This window comes from Stegostoma tigrinum, chromosome 20 (assembly GCF_030684315.1).
Source record: "Stegostoma tigrinum isolate sSteTig4 chromosome 20, sSteTig4.hap1, whole genome shotgun sequence".
Lineage (NCBI taxonomy): Eukaryota > Metazoa > Chordata > Chondrichthyes > Orectolobiformes > Stegostomatidae > Stegostoma > Stegostoma tigrinum.
The window spans coordinates 56,046,834-56,068,985 of record NC_081373.1 but is presented as its reverse complement, the minus strand read 5'-3'; the positions used below and the strand labels follow the sequence as shown (position 1 = coordinate 56,068,985).

The window sequence follows — 22,152 nt, the reverse complement described above, 5'->3', positions numbered from 1 at the left end:
ATTTCTAATTTAGAAACTTCTGTATTTTTATTTTCGTCAAGTTATCCAACTCTGTGCTGTATTTTGCCAATCTCTAAAATTGTCTTCCTGGCAATATTATTTCAGATACCATGTCTTACTAATGCGATTATTTATTCTTCTTGTTTAGAAGGCTTTTATTTGCATTAAGAGCAATGCTGCTGCTCTGTATTGCAACTTAAGGGTTTTCCCGCATTTTTGTATCAATATGGAGGATTCCTAACTTGTTATTTCTAAAATTTAACACTACCGCTTTAAGTTGCAAATATTGAGGATTCCTGCTTTCTTTGAGTAAAATGGAAGACTCTCACATCTTTTGTGGTTTCGCTGGATGAATCCCACTATTGTGGCCTAAGTAAACAATTCCAGTCTGCTTAATTGCTTTACTGAATGAATCCTAGAGCCATATAGAAATCAACAGTTCAGAAGAAGGCCCTTTGGCCCATTGCATCTACGCAAGTCAAACAGCCACCTGATTTTCCTAATCCCATTTTCTGGCACATTACCTTGTATGACTTGGCAGCCCCAGGTGCACATCTAAATAATTCTTAAATGTTACAAGGGTTTCTGCCTCCTGCTGCCTGCAGCTTTAATAACCACTTTAATCATAGATCTTTTTCTGGCCAATTTTTGCTGTCTGCATGTCTCATAATTATTTCTGTTTCTTCCATGAATTTTTCGGAAATGTTTCCCTTTGTCTGTGATTTCCATATGATGAGACACTTCAGTTATCGGGAAAGATTAGAGAAGTTGGAACCATTTTCCTTGAAGAGGAGAAGGCTGAGAGGCTGCAGGCATAGAACTTTTCAAAATCTTGAAGGGTTTGGACAGACTGGATAGAGACAAACTGCTCTCACTTGGAAGTGGATTGACAGCCAGAGGGCACAGTTTTAGAGTGCTTTGCAAAAGAAGCAAATATGAGGTAATAAAAAACCTTTTCACACCAGTAGATAGTTAGGGTATGAATACAAAGACTGCATGTATGGCGGAAGCAGACTCAATTCAGGCATTCAAAAGGGCGTTGGGTAATTATTTAAATAGAAACCAACTAGAAGGTTATGGGGAAATGACAGGAGGTTGACACTAACTTCAATCCTGATATAGCAATGATAGAAATGTTGGGCTAAATGGCCTCCTTTCCCCCTTTAAGTGCCATGAGTTATCCCTCGATCTTCTTTACCTTGACTTGTCCTACCTCAATCTTTTTAGTTTCTTGGGGTTTTATCCTGGCTCATTTATACTCTGCTGACCCAGTATCATCTCTTCTAACAGAAGTGGCCTCTTCTGAGCAGCTTCAACCCTCAGAGATTCTATATCCTGAAGGACCTCTGAGCCTTTCCTGTTTTTTGGCACCTCTGCCAAACTCGGCTCGCTCTCTTCACCTCCCCAGCATCTTTGGACCGCCCTTGACTATTTGCCACTAATTCATAATCACTGAGGATAGTATTTTTGGTTATTCAGTAGTCTGTTGAATAGTCATCAGACAGCAAGGTACACATATCTTAGGCTTTCCTTCCTCCACTGGACACTTAAACTGCTTTGCAACATTTTCAAATGAGATGAAATGGGCTTCCATATTTCTTTCATTGAAGTTCACGCTTAACTGCAGGAACCTCAAAAACTCAACACTTTGCCCTGAGCAAGATTTCAGTTCCGTCACCAGAAGTACCTTTTCATAGAGTCATAGAATCTGTATGTGGAAAGAGGCCATTTGGTCCAACAAGTCCACACCGACTCGCTGAAGATCATCGCACCCACCTACAGAATCAGTTGCATTTCCCATGGCTAATCCACCTAACCTACACATCCCTGGACATATGGGCAATTTTAACATGGACAATCCACCTAATCTACACAATGTTTTGGACTGTGGGAGGAAACCGGATCGCCCAGAGAAAATCCACACAGACAGCAGAAGAATGTGCAAACTCCACACAGACGGTTGCCTGAGGCTGGAATTGAACCCGGGTCCCTGTGAGGCAGCACAGATGTCAGGACCCCTGTCCCTATGCATTTCAACCTACTTTAATTTAAATTCCCTCTCTACATGCCCTTCTCTCTTGCTCCTTGAAATTCCTTGCCTCTTTTTGTTCTTTCTCTTTCTTGAAATTCTAACTTCATTTTGCCCCAATTCTGTATGTCTAAGGCTGAACAGCAGCTTTTTAACTTTACTCAGAGTCATTTGAGCTACTGCCGGGACCACTTAACTCTTGACCTGATTGCAACCTTAGTTCATACATAGACAAAAGAGCTGAACCCCAGAGTTGAACTGAAAATAACTGCCCTTGATATCAAAGCTACATTTGACAAAGTGTGGCATTAAGGAGCCTCACAAAACGAGAGCCAATGGCATTTGGGGGAAACTCTCCACTGATCTGGATACTTTCAAGAAAGAGATGGATACAGCTCTTAAAGATAGTGGAATCAAGGGTTATGGGGATAAGGCAGGAACAGGATACTGATTGTGGATGATCAGCCATGAGCATAATGAATGGTGGTACTGGCTCGAAGGGCCGAATGGCCTACTCCTGCACCTATTGTCTATTGCCTATTGATTGAGATGCTGTTGGTGAGCTACCTTCTTGACATTGCCAGTGTGTAATGGCCATATTAAAGTTTTTAAAAATCATTTATATCAGATTACTGGATATTCTGGCAGCAAGAAAGGATCGCAGAGGGCTATCTGGGCAAGTCCTAATTGATGGAATTCCGCAACCTTCCAATTTCAAATGCATCTCTGGTTATGTTGTTCAGGTATGTGTATTTATGTTTCTTTAATATTAGCCTCACAAAATTACACAGAGATAGTAAGAACTGCTGATGTTGGAGTCAGAGATAATACAGTATGGAGCTGGAGGAACACAGCAGGCCAGGCAGCATCAGGGGAGCAGGAAAGCTGACGTTTCTGAAGAAGGGCCCCAACCCGAAACATCAGCTTCCCTGCTCCTCTGATGCTGTCTGGCCTGCTGTGTTCCTCCAGCTCCACACAAAATTACACTTAATCATGGTCTAGAGTGGTACAATCGGCATTGCGATGTCCGAACTAATTTTCCTACTGAGGTTAGGGGATTATGGTGGCGCAATGGTCATGTCACTGGTTAAATAATCAACAGATCCAAGCTAATGCTCTGAGGACATAGCATAGCTACTTTGAACCTATCAGATTATCAAAATTGGAGGTTTACCAGGATGAAATCATGTGTGAGGGATTTCAATTATGTGGAGAAATTAGAACAGTCAAGATTGTTTACCTTAGTGTGGAAAAGATGATGCCATGTGTTGGAGTACAGGATTAGAATAGATGGATGTTTGATGGCTGTGCAGACACATATGGCTAAAGCGTCTCTTTCCCTGCTGTAGAACATCCATGATTATGTGGGTAGTGCACAAAAATAAATAGGGGGCAATCACAATGTTGGCAGTGCGTTATAGACCTCCTAACAGGGAGAGATGGAAGAGCTGATATGTAGGCAATTTTCTGAGAAGGTGGAAAATAAATTGGTAATCATAGTAGGGGATCTAAACTTCCCCAATATTAATAAGGATAGACAATATGGAGTGGTGGGGTATTGGGTGCATTGCTGGACCTAATTTTATCAATGGGAATTTCTTGGTGATACTGACCATACTTTTGCAACATTTAAGGTAATTATGGTTAAGGATAAAAGTGTACTGGGGGAAAAAAACTTCCGAACTTCTTTTCTTTATTCATTCGTGGGATGAGCACATCTCTGGCCAGGCAGCATTTATTGACCATCCCTAATTGCCCAGAGGGCAATTAAGTGCCAACCACATTGCTGTGGGTCTGGAGTCACATGTAGGCCAGACCAGGTAAGGACGGCAGCTTACTTCCCTAAAGGACATTAGTGAACCAGATGAATTTTTTCCGACAATCGACGATGGATTCATTAGATTGTTAATTCCAGATATTTATTGAATTTAAATTCCACCATTTGCCATGGCAGGATTTGAATCTGGGTCCCTAGAACTTTATCTGGGTCAAAAACAAAGTTACTGGAAAAGCTCAGCAGGTCTGGCAACATCTGAGCAGGAGAAAACAGAGTTAACATTTCGAACTGAGGAAGGGTCTCTGGACCCAAAACGTTAATTTTGTTTCTCCTCCACAGATGCTGCCAGACCTGCTGAGCTTTTCCAGCAACTTTGTTTTTGTTCCTAATTTACAGATTCCACAGTTCTTTTGGTTTTTACATTATCTGGGTCTCTGGATTAACAGTCCAGCAATAATACCACTAGGCTATCGCCTCCCCAGCCAATTCCCCGAATTGGGGGAAGGTCAGCAGTGTTAATATGATAAGACAAGATTTGACCAAAAATGGACTGAGAGCAGCTACTTACAGGAAAATTCACACCAGAGCAGTAAATATTGAGACTGCAGGGCCTGCAAAGGTGAAGGGTCACCGGAACCCAAACGTTAACTCTGTTTTCTCCTTCGCAGATACTGCCAGACCTGCTGAACTTTTCCAGCAACTTTGTTTTTGTTCTTGATATACAGCATGTGCAGTTCTTTTGCTTTTTATTTAGAGAGTGCAAAGCCGTGTCACCCATAGCTTCAGGTGGAATTCTGTTTTGGGCTTTCATTCTAAGTGCTTATAATTACAAATTGGAACACTGTCCAGAGGCCAAGTAGTAAATGTGAATGCCTTTAACTGCAACCCGCTGGCAGATACACCACCTATTGTGCCATCGCTAGAAAAGTCCATTCTGCTTTTAAACTTTCTGGGTACCCTTTCGGTCATTGTTGATTATGTCAGGCAGTGAACATACAAAGATCTGGTCCTGGCAAAACTAAAACAGCCAGTAGTGATGGGGGAAATAAAGGGGCCATCACAAATAGAATTGAAGCCTTTCTGGACCTGGCCAGACCAGATCACCGTAGAGGATAGCATATTATTATTGGGAACAAGAGTGATTGTTCTGAGCAAAGGCCACTGCCAGCTACTGGCTGAACTCTGGTAGGGTCTTCCAAGGGTGTCCAAAATAAAGATGTTGGTGAGAGTTTATGTCTGATGACCAGGATTGGGTGCAAGCATAGTTGTGTTGGTTGGGCAGTGCCCAGAATTCCAAAAAGGACAAAAAATTACTGCTGGTAGTTCCCCTATGTGTGGTGCAAGATAATGGGCCAACATTTGCCAGCAGGAAATTCAAAGATTTCCTAAAGTTGAATGGCATTGGCATATAAGGACAGCTCCATACCATCCATCGTTCAATGATCCGGTGGAAAGAGCAGTCCACGCATTGAAGGCAGGCTTACAGAAACAGCTTACAGCTTCACTAACTACCAAATACTTGTATTCCCCATGCAGATGGCCAAAAGGCCCTCTGCTTCTTCCTGTTCCGCAGGCCTGCCCAGTCCCCCTCCACTGACACCCTCATCCGCTTAACCGAACTCATATTCACCCTTAACAACTTCTCTTTCAATTCCTCTCACTTCCTACAGACAAAGGGGGCAGCTATGGGTACCCGCATGGGCCCAAGCTATGCCTGCCTCTTTGTAGGATATGTGGAACAGTCCTTCTTCTGAAGCTGCACTGGCCTTATCCCCCACCTTTTTTGCCATTGCATCGATGACTGTATCAGCACGGTGTCATGCTCCCACAAGGAGCTCAAACAGTTCATCCACTTCACTAACACCTTCCACCCCAACCTTAAGTTCACCTGGACCATCTCCGACAGCTCTGTCTTCTTCCTGGACCTCTCTATTTCCATCTCTGGCAACCACCTGGAAACTGATATCCATTTCATGTCTACCGACTCCCAAAGTGACCTAGAATACACACCTCACTCAGCTTCCTGCAAAACTGCCCCTATTCCTAATTCCTTGGCCTCCACCACATCTGCTCCCGAGATGAGGCATTCCACTCCCGGACATCCGAAATGTCTTCATTTTTCAGGGACTGCAACTTTACCTCCTCAATGGTCAAAAACACCCTCGACCGTGTCTCTCGCATTTCCCGCAACTCATCCCTCACACCCCCTCCCCGCAATAACAACCAGAACAGAATCCCCCTTGTCCCCACATACCACCCCACCAACCTCTGGATCCAACGCATCATCATCCAGCACTTTCGCCATCTGTAATCTGACCTGACTACCAAAGAAATTTTTCCCTCCCCACCCTTATCTGCTTTCCGGAGGGACTACTCTCTCTGTGACTCCCTTGTCCACTCCACACTCACCTCCAGGCCGACCACACTTGGCACTTTTTCCTGCAACCGCAGGAAGTGCTACACTTGCCCCCACACCTCCCCCCTCACCCCCATCCCAGGCCCCAAGAAGACCTTCCACATCAAACAGATGTTGACCTGCACATCTGCTCTTGTGTTATGCTGTATCCGCTGTTTCTAATGTGGCCTTCTCTGCATCGGGGAAACGAAGCGGAGGCTTGGGGACCACATTGTGGGACACCTACACTTTGTTCATTTCAAAACGACTGCACCTCCCAGTTGCGAACCAATTCAACTCCCCATCCCACTCCTTGAACGACATATCCATCCTGGGCCTCCTGCAGTGCTGCAAAGACACCACTCGAAGGTTGCGGGAACAACATCTCATTTTTCGCTTGGGAACCCTGCAGCCCAATGGTATCAATGTGGACTTCACATGCTTCAAAGTCTCCCCTGTCCCGACTGCATCCCAAAACCAACCCAACTCATCCCTGCCTCCCTAACCTGTCCTTCCTCCCACCTATCCACTCCTCCCACCTCAAGCTACATCCCCATCTCCTACCTGCCAGCCTCATCCCAGCTCCATGACCTGTCTGTCCTCCCTAGACTGACCTATCCCCTCCTTAACTCCCCACCTTCACTCACCTTTACTGGTTCCATCCCTGTCGATTTGACCTGCCTGTCCCCTCTCCACCTATCTTCTCTTTTATCCATCTTCTATTCGCCTCCCCCTCTCTCCCTATTTATTTCAGAATTCCATTTCCCTCCCCTATTTCTGAAGAAGGGTCTAGACCCAAAACGTCAGCTTTCCTGTACCTCTGATGATGCTTGACCTGCTGTGTTCATCCAGCTCTACACCTTGTTATGTCAGTGGTTCTGTTCACTCTGAGACCTGGCTCAGTGGAAATCAAACCAGTGTCAGGTACTGTGCACAAGTAAGTAAAGAGTGTCATGGTGATGGGATACCAGCCTCTGTAGAGTTATTTCACTATGTTTGGTGATTAATACTGTGTTTCCTGCCAGTGCTTCTCATGCCTTAGAGAAGGTCATAGAGAGTTGTAGAGATGTACAGTACTTTCGTCAGCATATTTCATAAAATGTGCAACTGTCTCCCCATATTATTCCAGCAGGATTTGCAAGAACTGACCAAGAACACGTTCTTCCTCTCCCTGCTCTGAAATTCCAAATTCTTCCATAATTTCCTTTAGCATACTTATGCTTATTTTCACAATTGTTTAAGAATAATAGTTTGTTGATGGAATTACTGTTTTGCTCATATGGTCCACATTTTAACCCAGACAGAAAAAATCAAGAAAATGCAGCACAAGTCAATTGCCCCAAATACTTTAGTAACCCACAGTTAACCCATGAGTAGTATCAAGAATTTATTTTATAGAAATGAATGTCAGGTATTGACTTAACTAAATGTTAAACTGTTGCTTTACAGGATGATATTCTCATGGGAACATTGACAGTGAGAGAAAATTTGCTGTTTTCTGCAGCTTTGCGGTTGCCCACTTCAATTAGGTTTAAGGAGAAAGAAGAAAAGGTGGAGCAAATCATCTCACAACTTGGACTAACAAAGGTGTCTGACAGCAAGGTATGTAGGTGGAAGTTGATGAATGAACAAATTGTACTTCAAGAACAGTTAGGGAAAATCACAGATAATAACTAAGAGAAAAAAAATGACTATATTTGGGTAAGCTTTTGAAATTTCACAAGTAAAGGTTTTATTCACTTCAATTTTCAAAGTTATAAATTTATCGCTACTTCTGTTTACATGAATGATGACCTGTTTGTGTATTTCTAGTCTCCCAGGCACTGGAAACAACAGCATACTCAGCCTTGTTGACTCTGCAAAGTCCTCCTAACTAACATTTGTGGGCTTGTGCTAAAATTGATAGAGCTGTTCCACAGTTAGTCAAGCACACACCTACTTACAAAATTGTACCTGACAGACCAATATCCAAGAAACATAGCCACCGTGCTTGAGTATGTCCTATCGCATCAGCAGGATAGACTTATCAGCGGTGGTGACAAGTGGCATGCACTCAGGAGGGAGTTGCCCTAAGAATCAGCAACACTGACTCAGGGTCCCATGAAGTCTCAAGGCATCAGATCAAACAACACCAGCTGATTACCACCTACCACCATCCACTCACTCACACCACCCCAGCTCCTACCATTTTGGTAGGAATTACCATTTCCTGCATTTTGGAAGGTCGAACTTAAATACAGAATATAGGATTAAAGGCAGGATTCTCAGCGGTGTGGAGGAACAGTGGGATCTTGGTGTTCAAGTGCATAGCTCCCTCAAAGTTGCCACCCAAGTGGATAAGGTTGTTAAGAAAGCATATGGTGCTTTGGCTTTCATTAACAGGGGGATCGAGTTTAAGAGCCGTGAGGTTATGCTGCAGCTCTACAAAACCCTGGTGAGACCATACTTGGAATATTGTGCCCAGTTCTGGTCACCCTATTATAGGAAAGATGTGGAGGCTTTGGAGCGGGTGCAACGGAGGTTTACCAGGATGCTGCCTGGACTGGAGGGCTTGTCTTACGAGGAGAGGTTGACTGAGCTCGGACTTTTCTCTCTGGAGAGAAGGAGGAAGAGAGGTGACCTGATCGAGGTGTACAAGGTAATGAGAGGCATGGATAGAGTCGATAGCCAGAGGCTTTTCCCCAGGGCAGGATTGACTGCCATGAGGGGTCATAGTTTTAAGGTGTTAGGAGGAAGGTATAGAGGAGACGTCAGAGGGAGGTTCTTCACCCAGAGAGTTGTGAGCGCATGGAATAGTTTACCAGTGGTAGTCGTGGAAGCAGAGCCATTAGTGACATTTACGCGACTGCTGGACATGCACATGGACAGCAGTGAATTGAGGGGAATGTAGGTTAGGTTGTTTTATTTTTGGATTAGGATTATTCCCCGGCACAACATCGTGGGCCGAAGGGCCTGTACTGTGCTGTACTTTTCTATGTTCTCTGTTCTATCTCCTTTAAACATTTGGCTTCTCACCTTGAACCTGTACCCCCTTGTAATCGAAACTTCAACCCTGGGAAAAAGCCTCTGACTATCCAGCCTATCTATGCCTGTCAAAGTTTTGTAGACCTCGATCAGATGTCCTCTCAGCCGCCGTCTTTCCAGTGAAAACAATCCTAGTCTTTTTGACCTTTCCTCATAGCCAATGCCCTTGTGACTGAACGTCATCCTGGTGAACCTTCTCAGCACTCTCTCCAAAGGTGCCAGAATTATCCACTGAGGCAATTGTAGTTATCAGCAACAACAAAATTGTAATGAACGAAAATTTATTTTTTGTGTGTAAGAAGCATCACTACAAGACACTGGCTTTTGAACTGAGTGCAAGCCTGCACTTCACTTCACCATACTCCATAAAACTTCCACATGATTGCCTTCTAATTACGCACATTTATACCGCCAATTCATATACAATTAACTGTTAATTAATATAGCTACACCTTTCCTTGGTTCCTTAGATCTTAGACATAGATCATAACAGATTCTCTTTTATCTTTTTTAAATAGATCAACATACATGAAAAATATTTAAAAAAACAAAAAATGATGATATTATTTTCTTTGCACAATAAAGTTGCAAGCCTTTTATTTCAGTATGTCCAACAGTTTCTTGGACCTTTGAAGTCTACAGCACAGAAAAAGGCCATTGAGCCCACTGTAAAAAAACTAGCAAGACCTAGACAATATCCAGCCTTGGGCTCGGAAGTGGCAAGGCACAGATCAAGAGTGTGCTGGAATACACACCACTTGCCTGAATGAGTGCATCTCCAACAGTACTCAAGAAGATTCATACCACACAGAACAAAGCAGCTGAATTGATTGGTACCACATCCTCAAACATGCACGGCCTCCACCATCAACAGTGGACTGCAGCAGCTCAAAAAGGCAGCTCACTACCACGTTCTCAAGGGCACCTGGGAATGGACAATGAATGCTGGTCTAGTCAGCAACAGCCTTATTTGTGACTATAAAAACAAACTGCTTGCTACTGTTTTAAGATTCCAGCTCCCGCTGTATTTTAAAGTTCTTCAGTCTGTCACCAATGATTTTTTTTTAATTCTTCTTGTCAAAATGGCAATTTTACATTTTCCCATATTAAGCATCATATAGCATATAATTGGCTATTCAGCTCAACTACCTATATCCTTTTACTGCTTGCTTCTTCTTCACAGCTTACTCTACTCATCTTTGTGTCATCAGCAAATTTAGCTACCTGTGGTCAGAGATAATGGGAACTGCAGATGCTGGAGAATACAAGATAACAAAGTGTGGGGCTGGATGAACACAGCAGGCCAAGCAGCATCTTAAGAGCACAAAAGCTGACGTTTCGGGCCTAGACCCTTCATCAGAAAAAGGGGATGGGGAGAGGATTCTGAAATAAATAGGGAGAGAGAGGGATGCGGACTGAAGATGGATAGAGGAGAAGATAGGTGGAGAGGAGAGTATGGGTTGGGAGGTAGGGAGGACATAGGCCAGTCTGGGGACAGGGCAAGGGGGCGGGATGAGGTTAGTAGGTAGGAAATGGAGGTGTGGCTTGAGGTGGGAGGAGGGGATAGGTGAGAGGAAGAGCAGGTTAGGCAGGCGGCGACGAACTGGGCTGGTTTTGGGATGCAGTTGGGGGAGGAGAGATTTTCAAGCTGGTGAAATCCACATTGATACCATTGGGCTGCAGGTTGCCAAGTGGAATATGAGTTGCTGTTCCTGCAACCTACAGGTGGCATCATTATGGCTCTGTAGGAGGCCCAGGATGGACATGTCATCTGAGGAATGGTAGGGGGAGTTGAAATGGTTTGCGACTGGGAGGTGTAGTTGTTTATTGCGAATCAAGCGTAGGCGTTCTGCAAAGCGGTCCCCAAGCCTCCGCTTGGTTTCCCCAATGTAGAGGAAGCCACACTAGGTACAGCAGTTGCAGTATACCACATTGACGGATGTGCAGGTGAACATCTTCTTGATGTGGAAAGTCATCTTGGGAGCCTGGGATAGGGGTGAGGGAGGGGGTGTGGGGACAGGTGTAGCACTTCCTGCAGTTGCAGGGGAAAGTGCCGGGTGTGGTGGGGTTGGAAGGGAGTGTGGAACGGATAAGTGTGTCGCGGAGGGAGTGGTCTCTCCAGAAGGCAGACAAGGGTTGGGTTAGAAAAATGTCTTTGCTGGTGGGGTTGGATTGTGGACGGGGGAAGTGTCGGAGGATGATGCGTTGTATCCAGAGGTTGGTGGGGTGGTATGTGAGGACTAGGGGGATTCTCTTTTGGCGGTTATTGCGGGGGCAGGGTGTGAGGGATGAGGTGCGGGAAATGTGGGAGACACGGTTGAGGGCGTTCTCGACCACTGCAGGGGCGATGTTGCGGTCCTTGAAGAAAGAGGACATCTGGGATGTATGGGAGTGGACTGCTTCATCCTGGGATCAGATGCGGCGGAGGCGAAGGAATTGGGAATAGGGGATGGAATTTTTTCAGGAAGGTGAGCGGGAGGAAGTGTCTTCCAGGTAGCTGTGGGAGTTGGTGGGCTTGAAATGGGCACCTCCACCTGCTGCTGCCCCACTGAACTCATCTCCACCTATCTGGAGTCCATTTTCTCCCCCTTGGTCCAGGAACTCCCTACCTACATCCGTGACACCGCCCAGGCCCTCTGCCTCCTCCAGAACTTCCAATTCCCCGGTCCCCAACACCTCATTTTAACCATGGATGCCCAGTCCCTATACGCCTGTATTCCCCATGCAGATGGATGAAAGGCGCTCCACTTCTTCCTGTCCTGCAGACCTGACCAGCCCCCTTCCATAGACACCCTCATCTGCCTAGCCGAACTTGCCCTCACCCTCAACAACTTCTCTTTCGATTCCTCCCACTTCCTACAGACAAAGGGGGTGGCCATGGGTACCCGCATGGGCCCAAGCTATGCCTGCGTCTTTGTAGGTTATGTGGAACAGTCACTCCTTCGCACCTACATTGGCCCTAAACCCCACCTCTTCCTCCGTTACATTGATGACTGTATCGGCGCGCCTCATACTCCCAAGAGGAGCTCGAATAGTTCATTCATTTCACCAACACCTTCCACCCCAACCTTAAGTTCTCCTGGACCATCTCCAACACATCCTTCACCTTCCTGGACCTTCCTGTCTCCTTCTCAGGCAACCACCGACAAACCAATGTCCATTTCAAGTCCACCGACTCCCACAGCTACCTGGAATACACCTCCTCCCACCCACCTTCCCGCAAGAATTCCATCCCCTGTTCCCAATTTCTGAGCCTCCGCTGCATCTGCTCCCAGGATGAGGCATTCTACTCCCGCACATCCCAGATGTCTTCGTTCTTCAAGGACCGCAACTTCCCCTCAGCAGTGGTCGAGAATGCCCTCAACGGGCTTGGGACCCGCATTGCAGAACACCTAGGCTCAGTTCACAATAAACAACTGCACCTCCTAGTCGTGAACCATTTCAACTCCCCCTCCCATTGCTTAGACGACATGTCCATCCTGTGCCTCCTACAGTGCCGTAATGATGCCACCCGTAGGTTGCAGGATCAGCAACTCATATTCCACTTGGGAACCCTGCAGCCCAATGGCATCAATGTGGATTTCACCAGCTTCAAAATTTCCCCTCCCCCTACTGCATCTCAACCAGCCCAGTTCATCTCTGCCTGCCTAACCTGCTCTTTCACTCACCTATCCCCTCTTCCCACCTCAAGCCGCACCTCCATTTCCTACCTACTAACCTCATCCTAACCCCTTGACCTGCCCATCCTCCCCGGATTGACCTATCCCCCACCTACCTCCCCACCCATACTCTCCTCTATCCATCTTCAGTCGGCCTCCTGCTCTCTCCCTATTTATTTAAGAATCCTCTCCCCATCCCCCTTTTCTGATGAAGCGTCTAAGCCTGAAACGTCAGCTTTTGTGCTCCTAAGATGCTGCTTGGCCTGCTGTGTTCATCCAGCCCCCCACTTTGTTATCTTAGCTACCTGTAGTCTTCTGGTTTGCGATCAGTAATTTGCCGATTTTTAGGTGGTTCGAATCACCCTCAGATCTCTGATGCTGACACAACTTATTTAGGAATGTGAAATAAAGAAGGCAGTTGAGGTGTTTCATGGTGAAAGAATCTCTGCATTTATTAAATGCCAAGGGCAAGTACAATCCAAGAAGCAAAGGCAAATCTAATAAACAGTGAAATTTACACAATCAACTATACAGAGGACAGAGATTACACTATTAAGTCAAATACAGGTTAAACACTATTAGAACTAAATGGCAGTTTTAACCACAGAAACTTTAATCAGACTTCCTACTCTTGGGGTTCCTGCACTGTCACCACCCACTTTCCCCTTTCTGCTAGCTAGGTGGAAACTTTGGGGTCTCAAAAGTTCAAACTCACCACTGGGAGAAAACATTATTTTGAGGTACAGTGGCTGTTTCTGCTTGCTGTACCCGGTGTTTTGACAAAGACTTCAGATGGTGTGAGCCTTCAATCTATGTGAGCCTGCTGAAACAGTAAGACGTGGTTTGGATTTATTGGGTATGTACTTGGTATTGCTTACATTCTGCTGGTTTCGCGAGCTGATTCTCGTCTCAGGATATGTCTGAGGCCTTGTGGTGTTGGTCGAGTCAGTAGTTTTTGGAGGTTGTTGTTTCTCAGGTCTGCTGGTCATGGTTGGTTGCTGTTAGTTCCCCTTGTATGGAACAGGCCTGTGTCAGTAGGTTTTGGGATTGCAGTTTGGATCCCTATCCTGGAGGTAGCTGTGCAGATAGATCTAAGGGAAATAGCTCTGTCAGATCCCCCTTCTGGAGATAGTTGTGGGGATAGCTCTTTAGGTGAAGTTTGGAGCCTGCAAATATACTAGTTGCGGCCCTCTTACCTCTGTGCCGAATCTGCACTTGCTGTTGTGTTACTGGTGTTCCTTTTAAGACCAATTGTCTTCCTTACAGTTAAGAGTATGTCTAAATGTATTTTGATCGAGGTTGAATGCCTGATATCTCTCTGAATGAAGATTGGTTGAAGCTGAGTATCTGATATGTGTACAGGTCCCATAATGTCTGTTTTGTAGTTCAAAGTGTAAAAGTTATTTTGAGTCTGGAGTTTTAGGTCTGGTTGATTGTTCTCTTGCAGTGAAGGTTTTCGGGCTGAACAATGGTCACAGACCGAAATCATTCTAGCTGTCTGTATACTTGTTGCACCTGAGTTCAGGCTTTTGCCCATTATTTTAGATTTTAGAAAAGTCCAGGGTCTTGGTCCAGCATTGTAGAATATGGGGATTATATCTCAATCCTAGATCTTGTGACTTCCATCTCTTTATCTAAGTCATTTTGATAAATTGTGAAAGTTGAGTGCTTAGCACTGATTCCTGTGGCACATGACTTCCTACATCCTCTTGGACAGATAATGACCCATTTAAGCCTACAGATGGTCTCCAATTTATGGATGTCCAACTTACGGATGCTCATACTTACGAACGTGATGTCATACAGGGTATAATTTTAAATACCTGACATACAAACATTTCCAGTACTCATGTTTGGCTGCTTTATATTGTCCTTAGTTGTGTTCTGACTTGCATACAAATCAACTTGCAAATGGACTCCAGAACAGCACCCATTCACAATATGGGAGCAACACCAAGAAGATACTACACGTCCTGACTCACTCATCGTGCTACCTCACATCAGGAACACATTGGAACTAACAACAAGACTCCTATGACCGCTGGGCATCAGAGTGGTACACAAACCCACATCAACTCTATGACAACTGCTCATCGGAATCAAAGACCCACTACACACTATGGACAGGACCAATGTCATGTATAAGATTCCCTGCAGAGACTGTGATAAACGCTACACAGACAAACAGGAAGGCACTGTGGGTGGCACGGTTGCTCAGTGGTTAGCACTGCTGCCTCACAGTGCCAGGGACCCGTGTTCGATTCCACCCTCGGGTTACTGTCTATGTGGAGTTTGCACCTTCTTACCGTGTCTGCGTGGGTTTCCTCCGGGGACTCCAGTTTCATCCCACAGTCCAAAGATGTGCAGGCTTGGTGGATTGACCATGCCAAGTTTCCCGTAGAGTTCAGGGATGTGTAGCTTAGGTGGATTATAGAGGGATGACTCTGGGTGGGATGCTCCAAGGATGTGGACTTGTTGGGCTGAAGGGTGTGTTTCTACACTGTAGGGATCCTATGATTCTATGAAATTAACAGCAAGGTTACACAAACACCAATTAGTTACAAAAAGACACAACCAATATTCACTCATCTCTATCCACATGGATTAGGAGAACCACCAATTCGACTGGGACAACACCAAGATGCTGTGACAAGCAAAGCAGAGACAGGCACCGGAGTTCCTACAAACCTAGTACTCCATGAAGGAAGTCATCAACAAACACATAGAACTTGATCCCATATGCACTCCACTGTGAAGGAAAACCGGAAGTGAGGTAATCAAGCTCACTTATATGGATGATGTTATATGGATGTTATATGGATGGTTATATGGATGATGTTACCCAGCAGGGTAATGAAACGTCTGCGGAACAACAGTGAACCAGCTCGGCAGGCAAGCCAACCACCCACAACCCGAGCTACAAATCTACTCCAAAATCTTATCAAATGCCTTCTGGAAATTCATCTATAGCATAACCACCAGTGTCTCATTTATCCATAACACATTACTTCCATAAGAACTCCAAAAGATTGGTTAAACATGACTGTCACCCTCGGGCAGTCATCAGTGTGAAGTTTGCACATTCTCCCCGTGTCTGCGTGGGTTTCCTCTGGATGCTCCGGTTTCCTCCCACAATCCAAAGAAGTGCAGGCTAGATGGATTGGCCATGCTAAATTGCCTATAGTGTTCAGGGATGTGTAGATTAGGGGAATGGGCCTGGGTGGGATGCTCTGGGTGAGATGCCCTGAGTGTCAGTGTGGACTTGTTGGGCCAAAGGGCCTGTTTCCACAATGTAGGGATTCTGTGATGCTATTTGGCTCATTTACCGTAATTCAACTGATTTTTTTTGAAATTTGCAAAAAGTTTAAGGTCACATAAACTGGGACAAACATCACTGTTCTTCTAAGCTTCAGGCTGCAATTAACATGTTTTCCCAACTGTTTCAGGAAAATTCACTGATTTCTGAGGAACAAAAGTTCATTCTACTGTTTACCTTGATCACAATTACCGTCTTAGCAGGAGGGGGCAAGATGGCAATTTTAAATTGGAGACATGTGGACAAGTACACTTAGGTGCAAGTGAAGGTTATTGTTGGCAAAAACATAAGCATATCCAGATACTGTCTCCAACATGCCTAATTCTAGAGCCTGAATTTGCAGGCTCAAAAATATTGAAATTTAGTTGCATATCAGTTACAGAAAAAGCCATTCCTGGTTCTGACAATGTTCACCAGGTGGAGCAGGGAAAGCATTCTCCTTCCAGATGAAATGAAGTGTCCAACAATGTGTAGATTAGGTGGGCTAGAGGGGCATTGGTCTGGGTAGGTTGCTCTGAGGGTAAGTGTGCATTTGTTGGGCCAAAGGACCTGTTTCCGCACTGCAAGGAATTCTATGATTACATGTTTAGAAAACTAAGTTGATTCCACTTATACACCTTGAGCTTTTCTACATACCCTGTAATAATATATTTCCTTATTGCTTTTAATGTTTTCCTTTTGACAAATAGGCTAAAAAGCCTGTAGTTTCCTGCAATCTCTCTCCTTTCATATTCATTATTTTACAATCTAATGGAACCTTCCCCGAATTTAGGGAATTGTTACAAATGAATACCAATATAATTCTATCAATACGTTGGCTAGCCACTTCTTCTTGTGCTATAGGATTAAGTCCATCAACATCTTGGAATTTGTCAGCTTGTAATTCCAATAATTTGCCCAATACCACTTCCCTGGTGATTGTAATTTTGTTGCGTGTCTCCCTTCTGTTTCATGATTTACAGATAATTCTGGGATGTAACTTCTTTCCTCTTCATAGAACAGTGCAGCACAGGAAGCAGCCCTTCAGCCCACTATTTCTGTGCCAACCATTTTGATATTCTAAACTAATCTAATCTGCCGGCACATGGTCCAAATCCCTGTATTCTCTGCTTACTGATATGTCTATCTAAATGCCTCTTGAACTTTGTTGTCGTATCTGCTTCTACCACCACCCTGGCAGTGCATTCCAGTCACCTGTTACCCTCTGTGTAAAAATGTTTCCAGGCACATTTTCTTTCAATTTCCCTCCTCTCACCTTAAACCTACAACCCCTAATTTTTGACCTTTCCACCCGAGGAAAAAGACTGCCTATCCACCCTTTTCATGCCTCTCATAATTTTATATACCTCTATCAGGTTGCCTCTCAGGCTGTGACCTTGCAGTGAAAACAATCGAAGTTTGTCCAACCTCTCCTAATAGGTACTACACTCCAATGCAGGCATTAGCATGGTAAACCTCTTCCGCACCATCTCCAACACCTCCATGTTTTTCCTGTTGTGCAGTAACCAGAACTGCACATTATATTCCAAAAGTGGCCTGACCAAAGTCTTATACAACTGCAGCTTGGCTTGCTAACTCCAAGGTCCCTCTTAATATAACGCTGCTAATCGTCTGGCCATTAACAGTATACTCTCCTCTTGCATTTGACCTCATAAAATGCATCACCTCACACTTGCCCAGACTAAACACCATCTGCTGTTTCTCTGCCCAACTTTCTAGTTGATCTATATTCTGCTGTGTCAAACCTTGTCAAATGGTTTACTAAAGTCCATGTAGACAACATGGACAAGGAAGACTAATGCAAAATATCCATTCAATACATCTGTCATCACTTTATTTTCCATTGTTAGTCCCTTAGACTCACTTTCTATACAATCAGTGTTCACTTTGTTAGTTGTTTTCCTTTTTAAAATATTGATAGAAACTCTTACTCTGTTTTTATGTTTTCAGGTAGCTCTCTCTCACACTCCAGTTTTCTGTTCTTATTAATCTTTTATTCCAACTGAATTTTTCTATTTTGCAATCTATGAATATATCACCATATTTGTGATAACACGGTGTGGAGCTGGAGAACACAGCAGGCCAGGCAACATCAGAGGAGCAGGGAAGTTAATGTTTTGGATCTGGATTCTTTTGTTATCTTTGACTCCAGCATCTCACTATATTTACGCTTTTTCTTTAAGTTTAATACTATCTTTAACTGACTAATTAATCACATATATTTAGTTTTTCCTTTGGAATGTTTTGAGTATAGAAAAGGTTGAGAATAGGGTGGTCCGAAATTTCGAGTATAGAAAAGGTTGAGAGTAGGGTGGTCCGAAATAAAGTTTCAGGGAAGCAAGATGGCACCGGCAAGCAAGAGGTTGGTTTGAAGTGTGTCTACTTCAATGCCAGGAGTGTCTGGAATAAGGTGGGTAAACTTGCAGCATGAGTTGGTACCTGGGACTTCGATGTTGTGGCCATTTTGGAGACATGGATAGAGCAAGGACAGGAATGGTTGTTGCAGGTTCCGGGATTTAGATGTTTCAATAAGAACGGAGAAGATGGTAAAAGTGGGGAGGTGCTATAGCATTGTTGGTCAAGGACAGTATGACAGTTGCAGAAAGGATGTTTGGGGAGTCATCAACTGAGGTAGTATGGGCTAAGGTTAGAAACAGGAAAGGAGAGGTCACCCTGTTGGGAGTTTTCTATAGTTCCAGAGATGTAGAGGAAAGGATAGCAAAGATGATTCTTGATAGGAGTGAGAGAGACAAGGTAGTTGTCATGGAGGACTTCAACTTTCCAAATATTGACCGGGAATACTATTGTTCAAGAACTATAGATGGGTCAGTTTTTGTCCAGTGTGTGCAGGAGGGCTTCCTGACACAGTATGTAGATAGGCCAACAAGGGGCGAAGCCACATTAGATTTGGTACTGGGTAATGAGCCCGGCCAGATGTTAGATTTGGAAATAGGTGAGCACTTTGGTGATAGCGATCACAATTCTGTTATGTTTACTTTAGTGATGGAAAGGGATAGGTGTATACCACTGGGAAAGAGTTATAGCTGGGGGAAAGGCAATTACGATGAGATTAGGCAAGATTTAGGGGGCATAGGATGGGGAAGGAAACTGCAGGGGATGGGCACATTAGAAATGTGGAGCTTATTCAAGGAAAAGCTCCTGTGTGTCCTAGATAAGTATGTACCTGTCAGGCAGGAAGGGAGCTGTAGAGTGCGGGAACCGTGGTTTACAAAGGAGGTGGAATCTCTGGTCAAGAGGAAGAAGAAGGCTTATGTTAAAGATGAAATGTGAAGGCTCAGTTAGGGCGCTTGAGGGCTACGAGGTAGCCAGGAAGGACCTAAAGAGAGAGCTCAGAAGAGCCGGAGGGAGACACGAGAATTTGTTGGCGGATAGGATCAGGGTAAACCCTAAGGCTTTCTATAGGTATTTAAGGAATAAAAGAATGACGAAAGTAAGATTAGGGCCAATCAAGGATAGTAGTGGTAAGTTGTGTGTGGAGTCAGAGGAGATAGGGGAAGCACTAAGTGAATATTTTTCAACAGTATTCACTCTAGAAAACGACAATGTTGTTGAGGAGAATACTGAGATACTGGCTATTAGACTATATGGGATTGAGATACACAGGAAGTGGTATTAGAAATCCTACAGAGGGTGAAGATAGATAAGTCCCCTGGGCCAGATGGGATTTATCCTTGAATCCTCTGGGAAGCCAGGGAGGAGATTGCCGAGCCTTTGGCATTGATCTTTAACTTGTCATTGTCTACAGGAATAGTGCCAGATGACTGGAGGATAGCAAATGTGGTTCCCCTGTTCAAGAAGGGGAGTAGAGACAACCCTGGTAATTATAGACCAGTGAGCCTTACCTCAGTTGTTGGTAAAGTGTTGGAAAAGGTTATAAGGGATAGGATTTATAATCATCTAGAAAAGAATAAATTGATTAGGGATATTCAGCACAGTTTTGTGAAGGGAAGGTCGTGAGTTCTTTGTGAAGGGAAGGTCGTGAGTTCTTTGAGAAGGTGACCAAACAGGTAGATGAGAGTAAACCGGTTGGTGTGGTGTATATGGATTTCAGCAAGGCGTTCAATAAGGTTCCCCACAGTAGGCTATTGTACAAAATGTTTAGGAATGGAATTGTGGGAGATATAGCAGTTTGGATTGGAAATTGGCTTGCTGAAAGAAGACAGAGGGTGGTAGTTGATGGGAAATGTTCATCCTGGAGACCAGTTACTAGTGGTGTACCGCAAGGGTCGTTGTTGGGTCCACTGCTGTTTGTCATTTTTATAAATGACCTGGATGATGGCATAGAAGGATGAGTTAGTAAATTTGCAGAGGACACTAAGGTCGGTGGAGTTGTGGATAATGACGAAAGAAGCTGTCGATTGCAGAGAGACATAGATAAGCTGCAGAGCTGGACTGATAGGTGGCAAATGGAGTTTAATGCAGACAAGTGTGAGGTGATGCGCTTTGGTCGGAGTAACCGGAAGGCAAAGTACTGGGCTAATGGTAAGATGCTTGGTAGTGTAGATGAGCAGAGAGATCTCTGTGTCCATGTACACAGATCCTTGAAAGTTGCCACCCAGGTTGACAGGGCTGTTAAGAAGGCATACAGTGTTTTAGCTTTATTAATAGAGGGATCGAGTTCCGAAACCAAGAGGTTATGGTGAAGCTGTACAAAACCCTGGTGCGGCCGCACTTGGAGTACTGTGTACAGTTCTGGTCACCACATTATAAGAAGGATGTGGACGCTTTGGAAAGGGTGCATAGGAGATTTACTAGGATGTTGCCTGGTATGAAGGGAAGGTCTCACGAGGAAAGGCTGAGGGACTTGAGGCTGTTTTCATTAGAGAGAAGAAGGTTGAGAGGTGACTTAATTGAAACATATAAAATAATCAGAGGGTTAGATAGGGTGGATAGGGAGAGCCTTTTTCCTACGATGGTGACGGCGAGCACGAGGGGGCATAGCTTTAAATTGAGGGGTGAAAGATATAGGACAGATGTCAGAGGTAGTTTCTTTACTCAGAGAGTAGTAAGAAAATGGAATGCTTTGCCTGAAACAGTAGTAGATTCGCCAACTTTAGGTACATTTAAGTTGTCATTGGATAAGCATATGGATGTACATGGTATAGTGTAGGTTAGATGGGCTTGAGATCGGTATGACAGGTCGGCACAACATCGAGGGCCGAAGGGCCTGTACTGTGCTGTAATGTTCTATGTTCTATGTGCTTGCTCTGTGTATTCTGAAATATATCCTTAGATGTCAGCTACTGCATTTCTATTGACCTGTTCCTTAATCTAATAAGCCAGTTCATTTTATGCTTTTGTGCTGCATTGTTGCCCCTATCTACATTTAAAACACATGTCTTGGACCGACGTCTCTTTCCCTGAAGCTGAAATAAAATTGAATCATTTTATGATTGCTGCTACCTTGGAGTTTTTTCACAATGAAATCATTAATTAATCCTCCATGTCGTGCAATCCCAGATCTAGTATAGGATGCTCTACAGGCTGCCTCCAGGATGTGCTGCTCTAAGAAACTATCTGGGAAACATTCAATGAATTCTTCTTCTGGGCCACCATTGCCCATCTGATTTTCCAGTCTATATAGGCAGTCCGTCATCACTTCTTACATGGATTCTACTCTATTTTTCCTTCACTTATTTACAAATCTTAAGTCTTTGCCTGTACGGTTTTGAACTGTTTTTCAGTAATCCCAGACTATCCTAAGTGACTTATTGAAAATTTTGCAGTAAACGCCCACACTATCGCTGGGTAGAATTGGGTAAGTCAAAATAGCTTATATTTCTTCACTCTGTTGCTGTGAAAATAAGAGGAAATATCAGATAGAGTTGAATTTTCTTCTAATCTCCATGGCATAACTACAAAACAAACAACATAATTAATTTTTAAAAAGACCTAGCATATAAGAATTGCAACTCTGCCTATAGTGTGAGG

At 44.3% G+C, this 22,152-nt stretch overlaps 1 protein-coding gene across 1 annotated transcript in view; it reads left to right on the top strand.

Annotated features, from left to right (window-relative positions):
- Window positions 1-22,152, top strand: part of LOC125462063 (broad substrate specificity ATP-binding cassette transporter ABCG2-like) — a 105,331-nt gene that overhangs the window by 5,345 nt on the left and 77,834 nt on the right. Inside the window, exons 3-4 of the mRNA XM_059652940.1 lie at window positions 2,658-2,772; window positions 7,651-7,803. Coding sequence (XP_059508923.1) covers window positions 2,658-2,772; window positions 7,651-7,803 — 268 coding nt within the window. The remainder of the gene's footprint in view (window positions 1-2,657; window positions 2,773-7,650; window positions 7,804-22,152) is intronic.